The following is a 21452-nucleotide window of genomic DNA, read 5'->3' as shown; positions in this document are numbered from 1 at the left end:
CTGTGGCACTTCACCTTGGAGGGATGGATTGCCTAGGGCTTGTTGAAGCCTAGAAACAAGATAATTTACAAGCATAGGGGCATCATTAGTTGCTCTTTCATTAGCAAAATCAAAGATATCAACATTCATTTCAATCTCTTTTCCGTTGTCAGCCATACTAGCAAATTTTAGGTGTAAATTTTTACTTGTACCTTGGCACTTCAAGCCCTAGTTGCTACTCCCCTTTACCTTCAAAGATAAGCCCTCAAGCATCATACCCGTGGCTCGAATATTATTAATTGCAAGGAATAGAAGAGAGGGTTCAACAGAGCCAAGATAGCACCGGTTCGTGTCAAGCTTCTCATAGCTCTATAATGGTTAAGCCATAGGCAAGCCCCATAGGACTCCATTATTAAGACCATAGATCTCGACGGTATCCCCGTTAACTGCATAAAGCAGGCGTGGTTCAAGGATGAAAAACCCCTATTCTGCTCACTCTTTTACAATTAATAACACAACCATTTGTAGCAAGCTTGAGGACCTCTCTTCTTGAGCAAGAAAAGAGAAACCAATAGCTCTGATACCAATGTAACGTTTAATGCACTAGTAACTTGTGTGTAGCGGAAATTAATAACGTAGTGAGCATTTCATTAAGAACAAGTTACTAATGAGCATAGAAAGAGTACTTAATTTGAGAAAGCAACATAGCTAGTTAATTTGGCGTTGACAATACTTGAAAAGAGAGAGAAATAGAACAATTGACAACAGTTGAGGACCAGATTTACATGGAGCCGGTCCTCCCTCCATAAAGGCTTTGTATTATAGCTTCTCCTATCAAAGGAGACTTTTGTACAATACAATCTTTGTGTTCCTTGACAAAACTAGTTGGTACAATGAAGATGGAAGCTTCATGCACCAAATTATGCTTGAAAAACACACCTAGTGTCCCTAGCCTCAGTTCCAAGACCTCACACACCTTCAAAAATGGTGAGAGCTAGCAGGAAATAGGATAGATTGAGAGGAAGAAGATGTATCTTACGAGGAAGAAGTATTCTCCTCACATAATCACTCTAATAGCATAGCTTAGCTTAGTAATTAGCATGGTAGAGGAGATGAGCATGCCATTGAAGCTTGGTTTTTGGTTGGATTTGCATTCCATAGCCAAGAGTTAATGGTGTAGGCCTCTACTTCTCAATGCTTGGAGAAGGAGATGGAGTTCTTGCTCAACACATAACTTGTGTGTGTGTGTGTGTGTGTAGCAAAGTGTGTAAGACTAAAAATGCCAAGCTTTCTCTCTCTTGGTCGACCCCTCTTGCTTTTTGCTCATGCTAGCCTCTCATTGGCTCCTGCAAAGCTTAGCCAATCCACAATTGATAGCCTTGTGACATGTGTCCCCCTTCCTCTTTTGTGAGAGCTTTAGGTAATTAAATAATTAATCTAAACTCTCATTGGACCTTTTTGTCTTCTGGCCAATAGGAATCAGGCAAGCCATTGTGCTGCTGGATGCTCATTGGACCCCTTGGTAGACTGTCCAATAGTCTTCTAGGGAGCTTAATTTCTATTCATTCTTTTATCAAGAATTTCTAAATTGATTAAACTGAATTTACTCTAGCCTAATTCTCATTGGTCCACCTCTATGGCCATCCAATAGGATTTGAGGGGAGATTGAGAGCAACTGGGCTAGGAGCGTGACGTGTGTCCATTATTCCCTTTGTGTAAAGGGGGAGCTTTGAAGCGTGTGTGTGTGTTTCTCTCTCATCCCCTACAATAAGGGCTCGCCCCCTCCTTCCCAGGGATGTGGGAAGACTTTTTAGTCTTCCCATGACCATCCAATATTTCTCCTGCTTTGGCCTTTGGACAATGCAATTAAAATTAGGAACTTTAGCCTATGGAAGTCTTAATGGGGTTAAACCTAAGGTCTTTTAAGCCCCATTGAAGCACATTGCTCTTTTGCATACTGTCCCTCTTTGGATCCCTATTTTCCCTCCTTTGGATCCCTGACAGAGACCGATTTGGCAGCCTTACCAATATCTTAGCTTGTACTCCCTTGGTACTTCCCCATATTAAATGAGCAGTTTAACATGAGAAAATAATTTGGGAGTATTAGATATTAGTTTTTATGACAGAGGCCATACTGTAGAGACCGAGAGAGACTTCATGGTATGATCACCATTGTCTACTTTCTTCATTGTGCACCTTATTAGCCTTCACGTGATTGTACCGCTCCACATATGTTTTGAGCTGATGTATTATTTGATGAGGGTGTAGGTTAGGCATACATACCTACCCACACTAGATACCCTCTTATCTTAATGTTCCTGAGATACTGTACTAGAGTCACACATGGATGTAACCTTCTTGTCTCATAGGTCATTTTGGCCTTTTGAAAACGTTAGTATAGTTTCCTACGACGTTAAAATCCTCTTCTCGGGTGTGTGTGTGTGTGTGTGTGTGTGTGGGTGTGTTAATAAAAAGAGGAGAATGGTATAACCTTTCTATCACCCAAGTGTGGTAGATTGGTTATGCCATTTCCCTCTTCATAATAGGTCTTGAGTTCAACTCTCGTCAGAGAGATCTTTGAGGTCTCTTGGGATAGTTTCCTAGGACGTGAAAATCCTCTTCTTCTTGGGTGTGTGTGTGTGTGTGTGTGTTAATAAAAAGAGGAAAATTGTATAACCTTTTGTATCACCCAAGTGTGGTAGATTGGTTATGTCATTTCCCTCTTCAATAACAGGTATGTTGGGATAGTTTCCTACGACGTTAACATTCTCCTCCTCTTCTTCTTCTTCTTCCTCTTCTTTTCTCTCTCTCTCTCTCTCTCTCTCTCTCTCTCTCTCTCTCTCTCTCTCTCTCTCTCTCTCTCTCTCTCTCTCTCTCTCTCTCTCTCTCTCTCTCTCTCTCTCTGCCAGCCCCTCGCAGCTGGGTACAATTAGCACACAGGACTAGGTGGCATAGGGCAAGCAGAAGCATTTACTCCAAGGCAGCGCTCTCCACAGTATGTCAACAAACGACATCCGCAGGCAGGTGGGGGGCTATGCATGCGGGTAGTGTAGGTTATTTACGCTAGAAAAGCCACGTGAGCCTAAGGGTAACATTTGACGTGCAGTGGGTAGCAAACGGTCAAGGTCTCGTGCAACACGACGGGTTCTCCAGCAGTGCACAAATAGGAAACCACAGAGCACGACTCTCTCTCTCTCTCTCTCTCTCTCTCTCTCTCTCTCTCTCTCTCTCTCTCTCTCTCTCTCTCTCTCTCTCTCTCTCTGTGCTGCCAGTCCCCCCCCTTCGAGCCACCCGCTAGCCCCTCGCGCTTATATATCCCCCCCCCCGGTCATGGACTGGCTGAATCAGCCCCCCCCATTTGAGCTGCCTCCCCCTTCCACACCATGGTCTCCCTCCATTGGGCTGCCGATTGACATGGTCTCCCTCCATTGGGCTACCCATTGACATCTTTCACATGGCCTCCCCAGTGGCTAAAGCCCGCCTCCCTCTCAACATGAAGTTCTCGATCACCAACAAGCGGATATCAACACTCGAGGCTTAAGTGGAGGAGTGGAAGAAAGAGATTGATGCAACTTTTCTTTGAAAGATAGAGGAATGGAAAGAGGAGAAGAGGAACCTATGCGAAAGGATTTCTCGTGTCGAAGAGCAAGCGGCTTCACAAGAAGCCACAATCCGAACCCTCCCAAGGTGAACTTCTTGCAGCAAAATCTGGGCGGCTCGAAGAAGGCGAAATTCAGCCATCCATGATGGAAGAATTGAATACCATGAAAGAAGAAATACAGGTTATCAAGGAAGATGAGGAGAAGAAGTCATGGACCGCGGTCATCTTTGCAACACAAAAGAAAGTAGAGGAGGTGTAACAAACTTGGACACTCCAAGTCAAGAATCAACCGCGACAGCACCAAATAACCACTTCAAAACAATTTACAGATCACAATAGATTTGCACTGGCCCGGCGGAGTTCCGTGCCTAGAGATATTGGCCCCAAAGACTGGCGCCCCTTTCGGTATTTCTTTTTGTATTAATCAATCATCAAAGTACAAGAGAGCGGTTAGGGTTTCACTCTCAGACTCTGCGTCCAGATGCTCTGAGAAGTGAGGCCCTCACCACTAATTTAAAGGTTACAAGGGATGCCCAAAAGCAGAGCCCCAAAAGCTTTTAAAATCAAAAGCATCAGTTCTCTCTCTCTCTTAGAGAGTCTTTTCTCTTTTTTTTTATAAAAAAAAGCAAAAGCAAAATTCGCGTCGCCCATCATTTTTCAAAATTTTTTTATTTTATTTTTAATAATAATCCGTCTCCGCGATTTTCGGAATTTAGGGTTTCTGGCAAAAATTAGGGTTTGCAGGAATTTTAGGGTTTCTGGCAGAAATTATGGTTTCTGCTGTCCGCCACGTCATCACTTTGTGACATACCCCCCTCTTGAAAGCATTGTAATCGACCGCGATTACGCCTGCAAAACCGACAAAAGCCATAAACCGTCTTAGCAGACACTGACTGTTAGTACCTACGTACTAGGAACGCACATCTAGCACATGTACAAAATCGACAGTCACATCACACGACATCACAGGACATCATCAGACATCACAGGACATCACATGACATTCAACATTCATTCGGATCTTAGACCATGATTTATCGGCAATGTAGCTAGCAATCACATCTAGGTCCAATCAGGACCTCATCGATGTCCGATTGACTAACCCCTATTGCAACCATGTCTATTCGAGATCAATCAGACCAAAATGCTGCAGTCATTTCGGCTATCAGTTCCTGCACTCACAAGAAGTCAAGAACAAATCCTCCTCATACTCTTCCTCTTCTAAAGAAAGTGATGGTGCAGCTCTTGAACCACCTAAAAGAAGAGGCCATAGGAAATCCTATGCAACTTGGAAGAGGTCGTCCAAGCTCAAAAAGTTCAAAGAGGGAGGAAAGAACATCTCTTTCCTTACCTAGGATGGCACTTTTGGTGCTACGGACAAAGTCTTGGCCTTTATCAAACAATTCGATGCAGCGTTTGGAGATGAGGGCTTCACGTAGTCCTCTAAGCTACGTCATGTAGCCATGCATTTTCAAAAGTCCGCCAGGCAATGGTGGTATAGCCTACGAGCAAACAGTGAAGCTCCACGAACATGGAAAGCTTTAAGAGCTTCCATCATGAAGCAGTTTTCGGCTACCGATGCCAAAGACAAAGTACTCACCGAATGGCAAAGTTTGAAGCTCTCTCCCTACGAATCTATTCACAAATATGTAGACAAGTTTTGGGATTTACACCTCAAAGCCACTGTCTTCAAAAAGATGGATTTTGGACAGCAAAAACAACAATTTTGTGCGGGCTTAACCGAGGATATGGCGGAGTATGTTAACTCCCAAAGGCGACGCACCATATCTGCGGTCATACACCATACCATGGTGGCTTCAAGAATCAATTTCCAACAAGGGGCTAAGAGAAATCTTAAGCCCACGGAAAAAAAGGACCATAACGAGCCTAAGGGGAAAGACAACGTCCAAAAGTCTCCCAAAGACAACGTCAACAACAACAAAGCTAAGGAGATGGGAGTTTATAAAGGCAAAAATAAACTCTCTCCTGAAGAGCTAGAGCATTATCGAAAAGATAACCGTTGTTTCAAGTGCGAGTAGCAAGGGCATGCCTATCGTGCTTGTCGCCACAAGAATACACGTAAGGAGCCTTCTAGAGCTACCTTGGTCAAAATTCAAGAAGAGGATGCTCATCACAAAGGATCTCCTCTATGCCATGCTTGGGGAAAGATAAGAGAACATGATGCTTTCATTCTCTTTGACCCTGGTTCTACTCACAATTTCATATCCACAGAGTTGGCCACTAAGCTAGGCATCCAAGCCTATGAGATGGGAAATGTTCTACCTACTAATGGTGCTTTCAAGGGGCAAGAAGCCTCAATCTGTTAGGTGCAACGGAATGAATGTTGTATTTTCTCAAGATTAGTGATCTTTATTGCTCAAGGTTCCATTTAGTTCTTAGGGAAAGAGAGAGCTTTCCGTCTTATGGAGGGTGCTATGATCACGAACAAAGTGAGTGGATATTGTGCATGCAAGTGAATGAGACTGAGAGAAGGAGAGAGGAGATACGACACCCGAGAGGTTGGAAAACCCTCCTCCGAAGGCCCCACTCTCGTCGGCGAGAGTAGTCTACTTTGATTGCACAAAGGTGTACAATGCGAATGCAATGGATTGATGCAATGGGACTATGCCGATGACGACGACGACTCGATGGCTGAATCTGTGATCTTCTAATCGCTGAATTTCGGGACTGTTTCGGTGGCTGAAAATGACTGTTTTGGCTGCGTTTTTATGGCTGAAAATGGGGGGAACATCTGCAACCAACTCGGGGCTAATCTACTTGTGTGTCTAAGGCTGAAACTGCGAGTATCTGCTGCGGTAAGGGGCTGAAACCAAAAACGCTGGCTAGATCTGTCTTTGCCAAAAACGCTAATGGCTGAAATATCAAAACGCTAATGTTGATCTGCAGCAGTCCCTAGCGTTAGTGAAAACGCTGATTAGGGCTGATGTTTGGTTAGCAAAAACGCCAGATAAGGGAGCTTGATGGCGAGGATTTGCTGTGAGTGGAAACGCCAATGAAGGGGGATGTCTGGCGATGGAATCTGCTGGGAATCCCCGCGCGAAGAAGGAGGTCCAAAAACGTTGGGGGGGTACTGCTGAGAAGTTGCCTGTTGAGCGGGAAGCTCCTGCTGCCTCTTCTGCCAAAAAGTGCTAACTTGGGTTTGCTTATATATTAACTTAGTAAAATTGCCCTACCTACTTTTGTTGGAAAGTCACTTAAAAATAATAAGTGAAAATAACCAAAAATAGGAAAATAGGCTAAATGCACTGGAAAATTCCCCTAACTGATGCTAATGGATTCTGATGGGAATTCCAATGATCATGCTGTGTGCAACCGGAGGATATGCATCTATGCTAAGTGACTAGGCATGCACGGTCTACAAATAGACTCACAAAAGTGCCAAATCACTGCTAATCTAGACTGACTGGATTGAATGAACCTTGCTGTGGTGTAGCTTGTCCACGGACACATAGGGTTGGGATGTGTCACGTGACACAGTCACTCCCTTAATTGGGAAATTGAGGCTCCATGTCCAAAGCTCTATGGACAAGGAAGATTTCTTCATCTCTCCTCTCAAGCACGAGGATGTAATCCTAGGGGCACCATGGTTTGATCGCATGGCTGCCAATGTTAAATTCCCTGAAAGGAAAATTTACTTTAGGTTCAGGGAAAAAGATATGTACATAGATAATAAGGAGTTGCGTAGTACCATACCTATTGTACATAAGCAAGCTTTCAATAAGTCAATAAAGAGCTCTATTTCCGTGTACATGATTTTTGTTAAAGATTCTCAAAATGAACCTAATGTTTTAGCAGAAGAAGATATAACCAATCAAAAGCAATTAGAGTTATCCAAGTTCCTCAAGGGATTCCAAGATGTTTTTATTGACGACATCCGTTGTGATCTACCTCCCAAACGAGGGATGAAGACCATGCAATTGAGTTTCTTCCAGGAAGCTCACCGCCTAATAAATCTCCTTATAGAGTTTCTCAAGCTCAAAAAGAGGAGCTTATACGGCAAGTGCATGAGTTAGTTGAGAAAGGCATTGTTAGGCCTAGCTCATCTCCATTTTGATTACCAATGTTATTAGTGCAAAAGAAAGACGGCACATATCATGTGTGTGTCGACTATCGAGCACTAAATAGAATCACTATCAAGAATAAGTTTCCCGTTCCACGGGTAGACGAACTATTTGATAAGCTACAGGGGTCGACCTACTTCAGTAGCATTGACCTAAAAAGTGGCTACAATCAAATAACGATAGTTGATCAAGACATTGTAAACACCGCATTTCGGACTACGTTTGGTCTTTACGAGTACATTGTCATGCCTTTTGGCTTGACCAATGTAGCAACCACATTTAACCGCTTGATGGAGAAGCTATTCAAGCCTCATCAAACCTTTACTTGAGTGTTCTTTGATGATATAATCATCTACTCCAATTCATTAGACGAACATAAGCAACACCTCCAGGTCATATTTCAAGTTTTACGAGAGAATAAGCTTTATATAATCGAAAGAAAAGTGAAATTTTGTAAGATGCAGCGGAAGTGAATGTTGAACTTTGCTCAGGATGAGTGCTTCAAACTGTGCTCAAGGTTCCTTTTACTTTAAAAGGGAGAGCCTTCCGTTCCTTTAGTGAGAGGGTGCAATGGACACAAACAAAGTGGATGAACACTGTGAATGGAAGTGCATGAGACTGAGAGATAGAGAGAGAAGAGAATACGACACAAGAATGTTGTCAAACCCTCCTCCGAAGGCCACACTCTCTATGGCGAGAGCGGTCTACTTATGATTGCACAAATCTCTACAATGCTTGGACTTGTCGACGACGGTGAGGACGACGACGAGACGGGTTGAAATCTGAAAATGCTAAGGCTGAAATCTGCAAATCTTTATCTGCTGAATACTCACTCTATGTCAGTGACGATGTCGATGGGGACGATGCCACGACGACGCGCTGAAAACGCAGATGCTGAAATCTGCGTTTTCCAGGCTGAATCTGTAAACCTTGATGAATCTCACCGTGCGGCGAGGATCTGCTGCGGGAAGGTGAGATTTGCGAGGTTTGGGACTTCTACTACGGGTACTAACTACTAAAAACTGAAAACGCTGATGCTTGTGGGGATTCCGTCGCGAAGATCTGCAAAAACGCTCAAGTGCCTTGCAGATGCAAAAATGCTCACGTACAATATGACATGCCTATGAAAAGGGATCACATAAAGACGCTGACTAAAATACAGGAAACAATCACGAATAAAACACCGATCAATGCATGCTGACTAATCATTCGAACACATAGTACTTCCTGTGAGGGTTCTTTGGACCTAGGCTCAAGAGCCAAGATCGGTTCTTCGGGATCTATCGAATCTCCTTGTGGGGGTTCTTTGGACCTTGACTCTAGAGCCAAGATCGGTTCTTCGTGGTTGATCGAATCTGCAATGAGGTTAGCTTCACTAGAGAAAGTATCAACAAACATATCATCCTTGTGAACAATCACATCATCTTCGTGCAAATCATCGTGCTTGTGAGAAATCACATCTTGATCATCATGCTTGTGAGAAATCACTTCGTGATGATCATGCAAATCATCATGCTTGTCATTCAAATCATCATGCAAATCCTGTGTGTCATGCTTTGGAGAAGAAAAGATTGAGAGAGTCTCCTTTTCCCCAATCTCTTGCATCTGTGCTACCTGCACTTCAGAAAAGAGTCGCAACATCTCTTTCATGTGTCGGTCGTTCATTGCTTGTCTTGCTTTGTTCTCACGATCAAATTCTGCTTCTCTTTCTTCGCACTCACAATCAAAATTCGGTTTGTCTTACTTTGGCTTCCAAGTGTGCTTGCTGGCGCTCACACGCTATGGCGGCCATTCTTTCTTCGTACTTACGATCAATTTCTCCTTTTCTTGCGTCGCGTTCTAACTTCCTTGGTTCGCGTTCTAACTAGATGTCCATAAACATCTGCTCCAACTCCTCCATAAGAGTTAGTGCAATCCTTGGCGTAGATGGAGAAGGAGAAGGGGAAGGGTCGCAAAAACCTCCTGGTGGGGAAAATTCTTCTTCGCCTCTCTCATGCTCATCACCTCCAAGCGAAGTATCCATTCCACTTCGAGTGATGACCATCCACTGAAGTCTAGGTTCTTGTGGATTCTTGTGCTCTTGGGTTCTTAAGTTCACGAGGAACTTGGGTTCTTGGGGGCCTTGAGGTTCTTGCGGGTCTTGAGGTTCTTCTTTAGCTTGCAAGGATCTGCTGCGGGAAGGTGAGATCTGCGAGGTTTGGGACTTCTACTGCGGGTACTGACTGCTGAAAATTGAAAACGCTGATGCTTGTGGGGATTCCGTCACGAAGATCTACAAAAACGCTGAAGTGCCTTGCAGATGCAAAAACGCTACGGCTATTTTCTGTCTTCTGCTGCCGGTGGTCTTGCAATGCAAAACGCAAGGGTGATCTGCTGGGGTTCTGTCGCCAGGCTGATACAGAAGCAAAAACGCTGGCTGATTTGAGTTCTTGTCCAAAAAGCTAGTCAATCTGATGTGGAGCAAAAACGCTAGAGGTCCTTGGGGTCCTGCTGAGAAGTTGCCTGTGAGCAATGCTCCTGCTGCCTCTTCTGCCAGAAAGTGCTAACTCTGATTTGCTTATATATTATCTTAGCAAAATTGCTCTACCTAGTTTCCAACAAAAGTCACTTAATAAATAAGTGAAAAATGTCAAAAATAGGGAAAATAGGTTAATGCACTGGAAAATTCCCCTGATGGATTCTGATGGGAATGATGATGATCATGTTGTGTGCAACCAGAGCATATGCATCTAATCTAAGTGTCTGGACATACACGGTCTGCAAAAAGACTCACAAAAGTGCCAGATCACTTCCTATTCTAGACTGACTTGACTGAACTGAACCCTGGTCATACTGTAGCTTGTCCACGGACACATAGGGTTGGATGTGTCACGTGACATGCCCTCCTTTTCAAAGTGAGGTACTGGTACCGAACTATATGGCGTCGAGGGAGATCGCCAATAACATCCGGAATCCTGGAAAGGACCCTTCGCCAGCCCACTCTGATGTGTGGGTAGTGCGATACTTGAACTTCATAAAGGTATGCAACGCTTGCTTCTTTGGGCCGTGCCGAAGGGGACACAGTCTTCTGTGGCTCCTTCGATGCTTCAACTTTGTCTATAGTCATGCATCTATCTTCTTCAAGAATCTCCGAGGATTCCAACACAAAAACATGAACATACCCATTCCATGTAAAGTGACTGGAAAAATACTATTCCTTCGAACAAATTGTGCATGCGATGCAAATGAACAAAGTGACGGAGTGCCAAACCATTCATCAAATACACACAAACAATGAGATTGAAACTTGTCTTTCTGATCTAAATCAATCAACTGTGGCAAATCACATTAGAAATGCCGATGCTTGATGCTCAATCCTTCTTGTGCTCTTTCGGAAACTGTGTCATGCCAAGGAAGAGACATGGAATGTGACTTTCTTGAATGCATACTTTTCAGCTTTTCATGAGAAATCCGCATACATCCGTGCTCATTCATGAGTGAATCGTCCTCAATGTACAATATGACATGCCTATGAAAAGGGATCACATAAAGACGTTGACTAAAATACAGGAAACAATCACGAATAAAACACTCGATCAATGCGTGCTGACTAATCATTCGAACACATAGTACTTCCTGTGAGGGTTCTTTGGACCTAGGTTCAAGAGCCAAGATCGGTTCTGCGGGATCTATCGCATCTCCTTGTAGGGATTCTTTGGGCCTCGACTCGAGAGCCGAGATTGGCTCTTCGTGGTTGATCGAATCAGCAATGAGGTTAGCTTCACTAGAGAAAGTATCAACTAACATATAATCCTTGTGAACAATCACATCATCTTTATGCAAATCATCATGCTTGTGAAAAATCACATCTTGATCATCATACAAAACATCATGCTTGTGAGAAATCACTTCGTGATCATCATGCAAATCATCATGCTTGTCATTCAAATCATCATGCAAATCCTGTGTGTCATGCTTTGGAGAAGATGAGACTGAGAGAGTCTCCTTTTCCCGAATCTCTTGCATCTATGCTGCCTGCACTTGAGAAAAGAGTCGCAACATCTCTTTCATGTGTCGGTCGTTCATTGCTTGTCTTGCTTTGTTCTCGCGATCAAATTTTGCTTCTCTTTCTTCGCACTCACAATCAAATTCGACTCGTCTTACTTTGGCTTCCAAGCGTGCTTGCTCGCATTGACGGCTATGGCGGCCATTCTTTCTTCATACTTACGATCAATTTCTCCTTTCTTGCGTCGCGTTCTAACTTCCTTGGTTCGCGTTCTAACTTGTTGTCCATAAACATCTGCTCCAACTCCTCCATAGGAGTTAGTGTAATCCTTGGCATAGATGGTGAAGGGAAAGGGAAAGGGTCGGTAAAACCTCCTGGTGGGAAAAATTCTTCTTCGCCTCTCTCATGCTCATCACCTCCAAGCAAAGTATCCATTCCGCTTCGAGTGATGACCATCCACAGAGGTTGGGTTCTTGTGGATTCTTGTGGTCTTGGGTTCTTAAGTTCACGAGGAACTTGGGTTCTTGGGGGTCTTGGTTCTCGGGTTCTTGAGGTTCTTGCGGGTCTTGAGGTTCTTCTTTAGCTTGCAATATGTGTTAGAGAAGGATCTTCTCTTCACCCGAGTTCTGCTCTTTTCCGCGGCTGCACCCCTTGGCGGCCTTGCGCTCACACGAAGGTTGTTTTTTCCCACCTCACGTCGATTAGCCAGTCGCTAAGTGCACGGTCCGCTCTCAATGAGTAAAAAGAGGCACAAGGGGAGGCTAGACAAGCCCTTCTTTCTTGGGTTTCCTGTCACTCAAGGAAAGAACCATAGAATTTTTTGCTTGTTGCGATCGCACGTAACCCAAGTCTTCTTGGGCGTGTCGATTACTAATCGTGTTGTTAGGTGCAGCAGAAGTGAATGTTGAACTTTTCTCAAGATGAGTGCTCCGAACTGTGCTCAAGGTACCTTTTACTTTAGAAGGGAGAGCCTTCCGTTCCTTTAGTGAGAGAGTGCAATGGACACAAACAAAGTGGATGAACACTGTGAATGGAAGTGCATGAGATTGAGAGATAGAGAGAGAAGAGAATACGACACCACAATGTTGTCAAACCCTCCTCCGAATGCCCCACTCTCTATGGCGAGAGCGGTCTACTTATGATTGCACAAATCTCTACAATGCTTGGACTTGCCGACGATGTCGACGACGGTGAGGACGACGACGAGACGGGTTGAAATCTGAAAATGCTAAGGCTGAAATCTGCAAATCTTTATCTGTTGAATACTGATTCTATGTCGGTGACGATGTCGATGGCGACGATGCGACGACAACGCGCTGAAAATGCAAATGCTGAAATTTGCATTTTCCGGGCTGAATCTGTAAACCTTGATGAATCACCGTGCAGCGAGGATCTGCTACGGGAAGGTGAGATCTGCGAGGTTTGGGACTTCTACTGCGGGTACTAACTGCTGGAAACTGAAAACGATGATGCTTGTGGGGATTCCGTCGCGAAGATCTGCAAAAACGTTGAAGTGCCTCGCAAATGCACAAATGCTAGGGCTTGTTGGTCTTGCAATGCAAAACGCTAGGCTGATCTGTTGGGGTTCTGTCGCCAGGCTGATGCAGAAGCAAAAACGCTGGCTGATCTGAGTTCCTGTCCAAAAACGCTAGCCTATCTACTGTGGAGCAAAAACGTTAGAGGTCCTTGGGGTCCTGCTGAGAAGTTGCCTGTGAGCAATGCTCCTGCTGCCTCTTCTGCCAAAAAGTGCTAACTCTGGTTTGCTTATATATTATCTTAGCAAAATTGCCCTACCTAGTTTCCAACAAAAGTCACTTAATAAATAAGTGAAAAATGTCAAAAATAGGGAAAATAGGTTTAATGCACTCGAAAATTCCCCTGATGGATTCTGATGGGAATGCTCATGATCATGTTGTGTGCAACCAGAGGATATGCACCTAATCTAAGTGTCTGGACATGCACAATCTGCAAACAGACTCACAAAAGTGCCAGATCACTTCCTATTCTAGACTAACTTGACTGAACTGAACCCTGGTCATGCTGTAGCTTGTCCACGGACACACAGGGTTGGATGTGTCACGTGACAATTTTTCTTACAAGAGATTCAGTATTTAGGTCACATTATCTCTCAAGATGGCATCCAAATGGTCCATCAAAGTTAGAGGTAATAAAAGGATGGCCTAATCCAAGGAATCTGCAAGAGGCTTTATAGGTACGTGTGCATACTATAGACGCTTCATAAAAAAGTTCTCACAAATCGCAAGACCATTACATGACCTAACAAAGAAAAACGTTAGGTATATATGGTCCACCAAGGAGAACAATGATTTCGAAAAGCTTAAAGAGAAGTTATCTCTCAACCTGTGCTTACACTGTCGGATCTCTCAAAGCCATTTGAGGTCCAATGCGACGCTTGTGGTGATTGCCTTGAAGCTTTTTGCTCCAAGAAGGGCATGCCATAGCCTATGAAAGTCGAAGGCTCGACCCAGTTGAGCAAGCTCTAGGCATATATGAAAAGGGACTCTTAGCAGTTCTACATGCTCTAGATTCGTAGAAGCACTATTTATTGGGGACTGCTTTCATTCTGCGAACGGATCACCAAAGCCTTAAGTACTTCATGACACAGACCAAGCTCTCCGACAAACAAATGAGGTGGGCAAATTTCCTTTCGTAATTTCATTTTCATATTGCTCACATTGCTGACAAGCATAATCAAGTAGCTGATGCACTCTCAAGACGATCGAGAGTGAATGCGGTATCAATAGCAACTTACAATGATCTATCTTCTATGATAGATGAGTACGCTATCGATCCCGATTTTAGAGATGTGATTTGAGCCCGTGCACTAGGGAAGAAGGAAGAACCATTTACACTACAAGATGGTTATCTCAATAGACTATGCGTTACTAACTCACTACTTGAGAAAGTAATGTATGAATCTCATGCTACTCATTATGCGGGGCATAGAGGGATTTAGTCTACCCTAAAGGGATAGAAACGTATTTCTATTGGCCTGCCATGAAAGCAAACATACAAGAGTATGTTTCATAATGTGTGGTATGCCAAAAGACGAAGTTTGATAGAGGGAAGCAACCTGGATTGCTTCAACCGTTGCTAATCCCTAATTCACCATGGGAGAGCATATCCATGGATTTTATCTTTGGATTGCCCAAGTCTATCCATGGGAATATGGGAATATGGACAATAGTAGACAAGTTTAGCAAACTAGCACATTTCATACCTGTCAAAAAGACTATCAAGGCTCATCAAATGGCAACCCTCTTTATATCACAAATCTTCAAATACCATGGCTTGCCAATGTCTATAATGACGGATAGAGATCCTAGAATGACCAGTAATTTCTGGAAGGGTCTCTTTGAGAATTTACGTACAAGGCTAAACTTCTCTTCGGCCTATCATCCCCAAATGGATGGCCAACGTGACATAGCTAACCCAACCATTCCTGATCTACTAAAAACGTCTTCCCACATCCCTAGGAAGGAGGGGGCGAGCCCCGATTGTAGGGGATGAGAGAGAAACACACACACACACACTCCAAAGCTCCCCCTTTACACAAAGAGAATACTGGACACATGTCAGGCTCCCAGCCCAGTTGCTCCCAATCTCCCCTCAAATCCTATTGGATGGCCATAGAGGTGGACCAATGAGAATTAGGCTAGAGTAAATTTAGTCTAATCAATTTTAAAATGCTTGATGGATTAGGCTAGAGTAAATTAGGCTATCAATTATGGATTGGCTAAGCTTTGCAGGAGCCAATGAGAGGCCAGCATGAGCAAAAAGCAAGAGGGGTCAACCAAGAGAGAGAAAGCTTGGCATTTTTAGTCTCACACACTTTGCTACACACACACACAAGTTATGTGTTGAGCAAGAACTCCATCTCCTTCTCCAAGCATTGAGAAGTAGAGGCCTACACCAACAACTCTTGGCTATGGAATGCAAATCCAACCAAGAACCAAGCTTCAATGGCATGCTCATCTCCTCTACCATGCTAATTACTAAGCTAAGCTATGCTATTAGAGTGATTATGTGAGGAGAATACTTCTTTCTCGTAAGATACATCTTCTTCCTCTCAATCTATCCTCATTCCCTGCTAGCTCTCACCATTTTTGAGGGTGTGTGAGGTCTTGGGACTGAGGCTAGGGACACTAGGTGTGTTTTTCAAGCATAATTTGGTGCATGAATCTTCCATCTTCATTGTACCAACTAGTTTTGTCAAGGAACGCAAAGATTGTATTGTACAAAAGTCTCCTTTGATGGAAGAAGCTATAATACAAAGCCTTTATGGAAGGGGGACCGGCTCCATGTAAATCCGGTCCTCAACTGTTCTATTTCTCTCTCTTTTCAAGTATTGTCAATGCCAAATTAGCTAGGTGTAAATTGCTATGTTGCTTTCTCAAATTAAGTACTCTCTCTATATTCATTAGGGGCTTGTTCTTAATGAAACGCTCACTATGTTATCAATTTCCGCTACACATAAGTTACTAGTGCATTAAATGTTACAGCCTCAATGTTCTCGGTTAGCTCTCGAAAAAGGGCATGCTCGATGTCGCTTAATGATGCTCCATAGACTTCAATATAGACCTTGTCTACAGTGTGAAGATCCTCGCGCTTAGCGAGCGGCCAAGCTAGATGGCTTGATAAACTGGGATGCCCCAATGAGGCTGTGACTGGGTAATCTTTGGTGGGCTATCCTAAGTAGTCCCCCTGTGAAAAGTAGTGATCTGCCTCTGCTCTATGTGTAGGTCCTCTACTCCTAAGGATAGTCTCTCTAAGTCTACGGATCGCTAGCAAGAAGAGACCTAGGCACCTCTGCTCATAATAATCCATGATGCGGGATAAGGGAAAAGCCCTCTCTAAATAAGCAATGAAAACGCCCGCGCACTCATAGTATGTTGTGCATTGGCAAATATAGTGCTCCTCTCTCTCTGCTCTCTTTGGCAAACCTGACATAATCTCTCTTTTGGGGGTATACCTCTCTACTGGCCACTCTACTAGTGAGATGAGGTGCGTAGCTAACCAATAACACATCTAATGCCATGAGATAGGTGGTTGTCCATATACTTGAGGTGTGAGATAAACCCATCATTTGTCGTGAGGAGAAGATGGTCTTGATAAAAAGCCATATTCGTTCCCAAGTCTGCCACGTAGACAGCCAAGTCGTCCTAGTATCCAGCAAAATGAGATCATGTCTGATAATCCTGCTAATCTTTGAATGTGTGAGGGTGAGGGATAGTGCATCCAGGGAAAATACTAAAAAGGGTAGCATGTCCATACTGAGTCCATGTAGCTCAAACCAAGATGATATCTATGCAAACCAACATGAAGTATCGCCCCTCACTGGCCAGTTGTCGCAATGACAGAAGCGCTAGTTGTGCATATTTGTTGCATGGTATCTCCCATATGCTATAAATAAAAGAGACTGATCTAGCAAGAACCTCCACTACAATTGATGATGCACTCATCTCAGCTCTGATAATCTCATGTGGCAATGATGGTGCACTCATCTCAGCTCTGATAATCTCATGTGGCAATGAGGCTTCCGCCCAGATTACCCTGGAGATCATGGATACAACCATGGATCTCCACCATCATATGTGCGCCTGATCTGCTATGATGATCCAAGCTAAGTCCCCATATCTGCACTCTATAAAGCATGGAAGAAGTGACCAAAGTGTCAAAAAGCCACAGCTTAGTGCGTGGCTCCTCAAACTACACCTATGAGCATATCCTCGACAATCCTAGTGTTGCATATCCCCTTTTCAATCTCGCCTTTGCAATATCTCTCATGGAGAAAGTAGGTCCACTGAATACAACACCAAGATATGCATAAGAGTTTACATGCTCTACTATCTCCTGTTCATATGTCAAAATAGGTGATGATCTCGTGACCGACTGTGTTGTAGTATTGAATACCATCACCTTGGTTTTGCCAAGGTTGATGGAGAGCCCACTGTCATGTGCATGAGCATTTGACGCATCTAGATGTCTTTGCATACCCTTTGGAGAGTGAAGCGAATGGGGGGACGGACTAATACAACGCAATGTGGGTGTATCCTCAGAAAGAGCTAAATCACAGGAGATCCAGCATCTGCCGATGGCGGATCTCATCAATCTCTTCCATGGTCAATAGTCTGACCGAGCGTCGTGCATGTCGGAACAAAGTGATCCAAATCCTCTGATGCAGCCTTCATCCATGCTCTGTAGTCCTCCATAGTCGTGGGCGGCTAGATCTCCCCAGCTCGGTCGCTCGATCAATCAGCGTGCCTCTGGTGCGAGGAGAATGTGGGCTCTGCTTTGGTAGTAGCTCCTCCAGCGTCCAATGTCTGCTCTAAAAAAGTTTGTGATCCACCTCTGAGTCTCATTAGGCTCTCTCTGTGTCTGCGCAGCTCGAGCCATCCAAGTGACGTTGCATCCCCTACGGAGAGTCGGAGATCAGCACAATATCATCAGCATATAACAAGTGGAATCCATGTCCCTGCCAACTGTGCACCTCTATTACTATCTCTCTCAATATAGTCAGAATCCTCATCCACATACATACCAAATAGAGTAGAGCGGGCAGCCCTGCTTCACCCCAATAGTGGAGTGAACCAGTGTAGATAGACCCTCTGAGGTGCGTACATGCCCCACTATTGACTTGAGAGAGAGAGAGAGAGAGAGAGAGAGAGAGAGAGAGAGAGAGAGAGAGATGAAATGAAATGAAATGTAATATTAACGTCTTCATCAATGGCTTGAGATATAGTGCCACGCTCTTGTAAGAAAAATCACAACGATACGTTAGCAATGCCTCCGGCAGTGCCAATAAATCAGGGTAATATGTATGTATTTACACTAGAACAAGAAGAACCTTAAGAAAGTCAATTTTTGGCATCACTGAACTAGGACACCTTCTAACACTTGAGCAATCATAACGTTATGGAGCCGTCTCCTAACATAAGGGAACTTGATTTTAAAAAATTAAAGATGTAAAACTCATGCAAGACAGAATTTATGTCAAGTCTAAGTTTGTGTTATTTATAGGACAGTGTACATATCACCTTTACAAACATCACAGCACTGAAATAAATTCTCATAATTTCTAGCTGCCCGTCTATGCATGCAAACAAGAGTAAACATACTATACCTTATGCCGTGATATGCTTCTAAGAAGTCCATTGACCAGATTTCCTGCACCATGCCGCAGAGAGTATTTTCCAAGCTTCACTGTCTAGCGAGTAGCAGATGGAGTTATGAAGGACAACATAGCATTGACTAATATAGAAAAATAAGTCAATCTGAAGCATGGGCAGCAGTAATGAAATTTGAAATTAAATGCAACACTTAACAGTGTCACAAAAATATCTTTTAAGAACAACACCTCATTAATGGCAGCATGAGGTGCCGTCTCCATTTTCACGAGTTCATAGACTCCCAGGCGCAGGATCTGCCAAATACCACAAAATGTTACGTTGCAATCGTCATAAAGGTAAACAAGGAAAAAAGTAATGACGATGCCATTGTTTTAGAGTATTGAAACCTGGGGAGGGGGGGGGGGGGATCTGTAGCCACATGTCTTTTGTGTAACCATTATGGACAAGGAAACAAAATTGAACTGTCAAAATCTGTATCACTTTAAATCAACTTCACACTTGAAACAACTAAATTGTTTGACACGCACACAAAGAGATGATACTTTTGAGATTGTTTGATTAAAATAGCGTAGCAATCGACACAGAACAATACTTAAAAAATAATGCAGAAAGACAACACCATACTAGGATCCAGAAGACAAACACATGAATTGGAACACACTAGGAGACATCCGCCGCCCCCCCCCCCCCCCCCCCCCCGTCACAAGGCAGGCACCACGTGCCAATAGAAAAGAACAGACTGAACAACTTTAAGCACTTCAAATAACAACTGAACTGAGAGAGAGAGAGAGAGAGAGAGACGACACGCAACACGGAGTGGCAGAATTCCACCCCAGAGAGTATTGGCCCCAAACCTTGGCGCCCCTTTCGGTATTTCTTTATATTGCATCAACACAGTACAAGCCGGTACTCCAGACTTTGCACATTCTCCAGGAAGCATGCTAGAGAATGAGCCCTGGAGAGACTGAGCCCTGTCCTCATATTTAAAGGCCCTTGGCCTAAAAAGCAATTATAGTGAAAAGCCTTCAAACTCAAAAGCATCTGGTCCAAAAGCAAAGCCAAAAAGCTCCCAACGTAAATCACGGAAATCCGTATAGCCTGCCACGTCATCAACCAGTGCAAAACGCGGAAATCTTCCTGCTGCCCTTAGGGTTAGGGTTAGGGTTAGGGTTTTTGTAGTTTTAGGGTTTTTTGCAGCAGAATTAGGGTTTGCAGGTTTTAGGATTAAGGTTTTCAGAATTAGGGTTTGCAGGTTTTAGGGTTAGGGTTTCCAAAATTAGGGTTTCAGCAGTTAGGGTTTCTGGTAGAAATTAGGGTTAGGTTTTCTGCTCTCGGGCAACCACGTCATCACTTTGTGACACTTCTTCTGTTACTTATTCTTCTTAGGGTTTTAGGCCCCTCGGCCGGTAGCTCCGTTCTTCAATAGGTCAACACGTAAACAATTTGTTACATCTCCCCTTCTTGAAAGAGAGTAATCGTCCTCGATTACAGCATATTTGCAAAACAACTCAAGTTAGCTCAAAAATTTCCGAGGGACAATCAGTTTCCTCTTTTTATTAAGGAGTTAGCTTCTCCTTTCTGCTCTTTTGATCAAGGAGTTAGCTTCTCCTTTCGGCTGTTCTAATCAAGGAGTTAGCTTCTCCTTTCATCCAGATCGAAACTCTTGATATTCCAGCGTAGTAAAATTAGCCATCACATCCAAACCGTACTGATCTTCCACGGGTGTCTTGATGCACTAAAATTAGATACCCAGGCAATCTCATCCAATTAGGAATATTCAGTGGTTGGCACATCACAATGCAACACAAATGCTTACATATGCATGTTACAAGACATAGAAACATAAAGCCGCCGATGAACACTCCTCCCGCATAACCTAACAAGGTCCGGGCCGGGAGATATTAAACGACTCCCTCATCACTCCTCCCGCATAACCTAAAAAGGTCCGGGCCGGGAGATATAGAGGCCTTTTACAACCAAACGCCCCCCCTGACTGCAGCTTGCGTCGTTTGGAGGTGCTGAGAGTAACCACTGCTCAGACTTCTTAATACTCCTCCCGCATAAACATCCAGGTCACAAGACGGGCACCACGTGCCAATAGAAAAGAACAGAGTGAACAACTTTAAGCACTTCAAATAAACTGTGAGAGAGAGAGAGAGAGAGAGAGAGAGACGACACGCGACACGAAGTGGCAGAATTCCACCCCAGATAGTATTGGCCCCAAACCTTGGCGCCCCTTTCGGTATTTCTTCATATTGCATCAACACAATACAAGCCGGTACTCCAGACTTTGCACCTTCTCCAGGAAGCATGCCAGAGAATGAGCCCTAGCCTCATATTTAAAGGCCCTTGGCCTAAAAAGCAATTACAGTGAAAAGCCTTCAAACTCAAAAGCATCTGGTCCAAAAGCAAAGCCAAAAAGCTCCCAACGTAAATCACGGAAATCCGTACAACCTGCCACGTCATCAGCCAGCGCAAAACGCGGAAATCTTCCTGCTGCCCTTGAGGTTAGGGTTAGGGTTAGGGTTAGGGTTTCTGCAGTTTTAGGGTTTTTGGCAGCAGAATTAGGGTTTGCAGGTTTTAGGATTAGGGTTTTCAGAATTAGGGTTTGCAGGTTTTAGGGTTAGGGTTTCCAGAATTAGGGTTTCTGGCAG

At 43.9% G+C, this 21452-nt stretch overlaps 1 protein-coding gene across 1 annotated transcript in view; it reads right to left on the bottom strand.

Moving 5' to 3' along the window:
• The window catches only part of LOC147438659 (NOL1/NOP2/sun family protein / antitermination NusB domain-containing protein), a 101674-nt gene that overhangs the window by 42729 nt on the left and 37493 nt on the right, over positions 1-21452 (bottom strand). Inside the window, exons 4-5 of the mRNA XM_086484682.1 lie at positions 19026-19091; positions 18792-18875 (exon numbers count right to left, since the gene is read on the bottom strand). Of these exons, the coding sequence (XP_086340808.1) occupies positions 18792-18875; positions 19026-19091 (150 nt within the window). The remainder of the gene's footprint in view (positions 1-18791; positions 18876-19025; positions 19092-21452) is intronic.

The sequence above is a fragment of the Adiantum capillus-veneris genome, chromosome 16 (genome assembly GCF_014529385.1).
Source record: "Adiantum capillus-veneris isolate H3 chromosome 16, ASM1452938v2, whole genome shotgun sequence".
Taxonomy (NCBI): domain Eukaryota; kingdom Viridiplantae; phylum Streptophyta; class Polypodiopsida; order Polypodiales; family Pteridaceae; genus Adiantum; species Adiantum capillus-veneris.
This window is presented reverse-complemented; position numbering and strand designations above follow the sequence as displayed.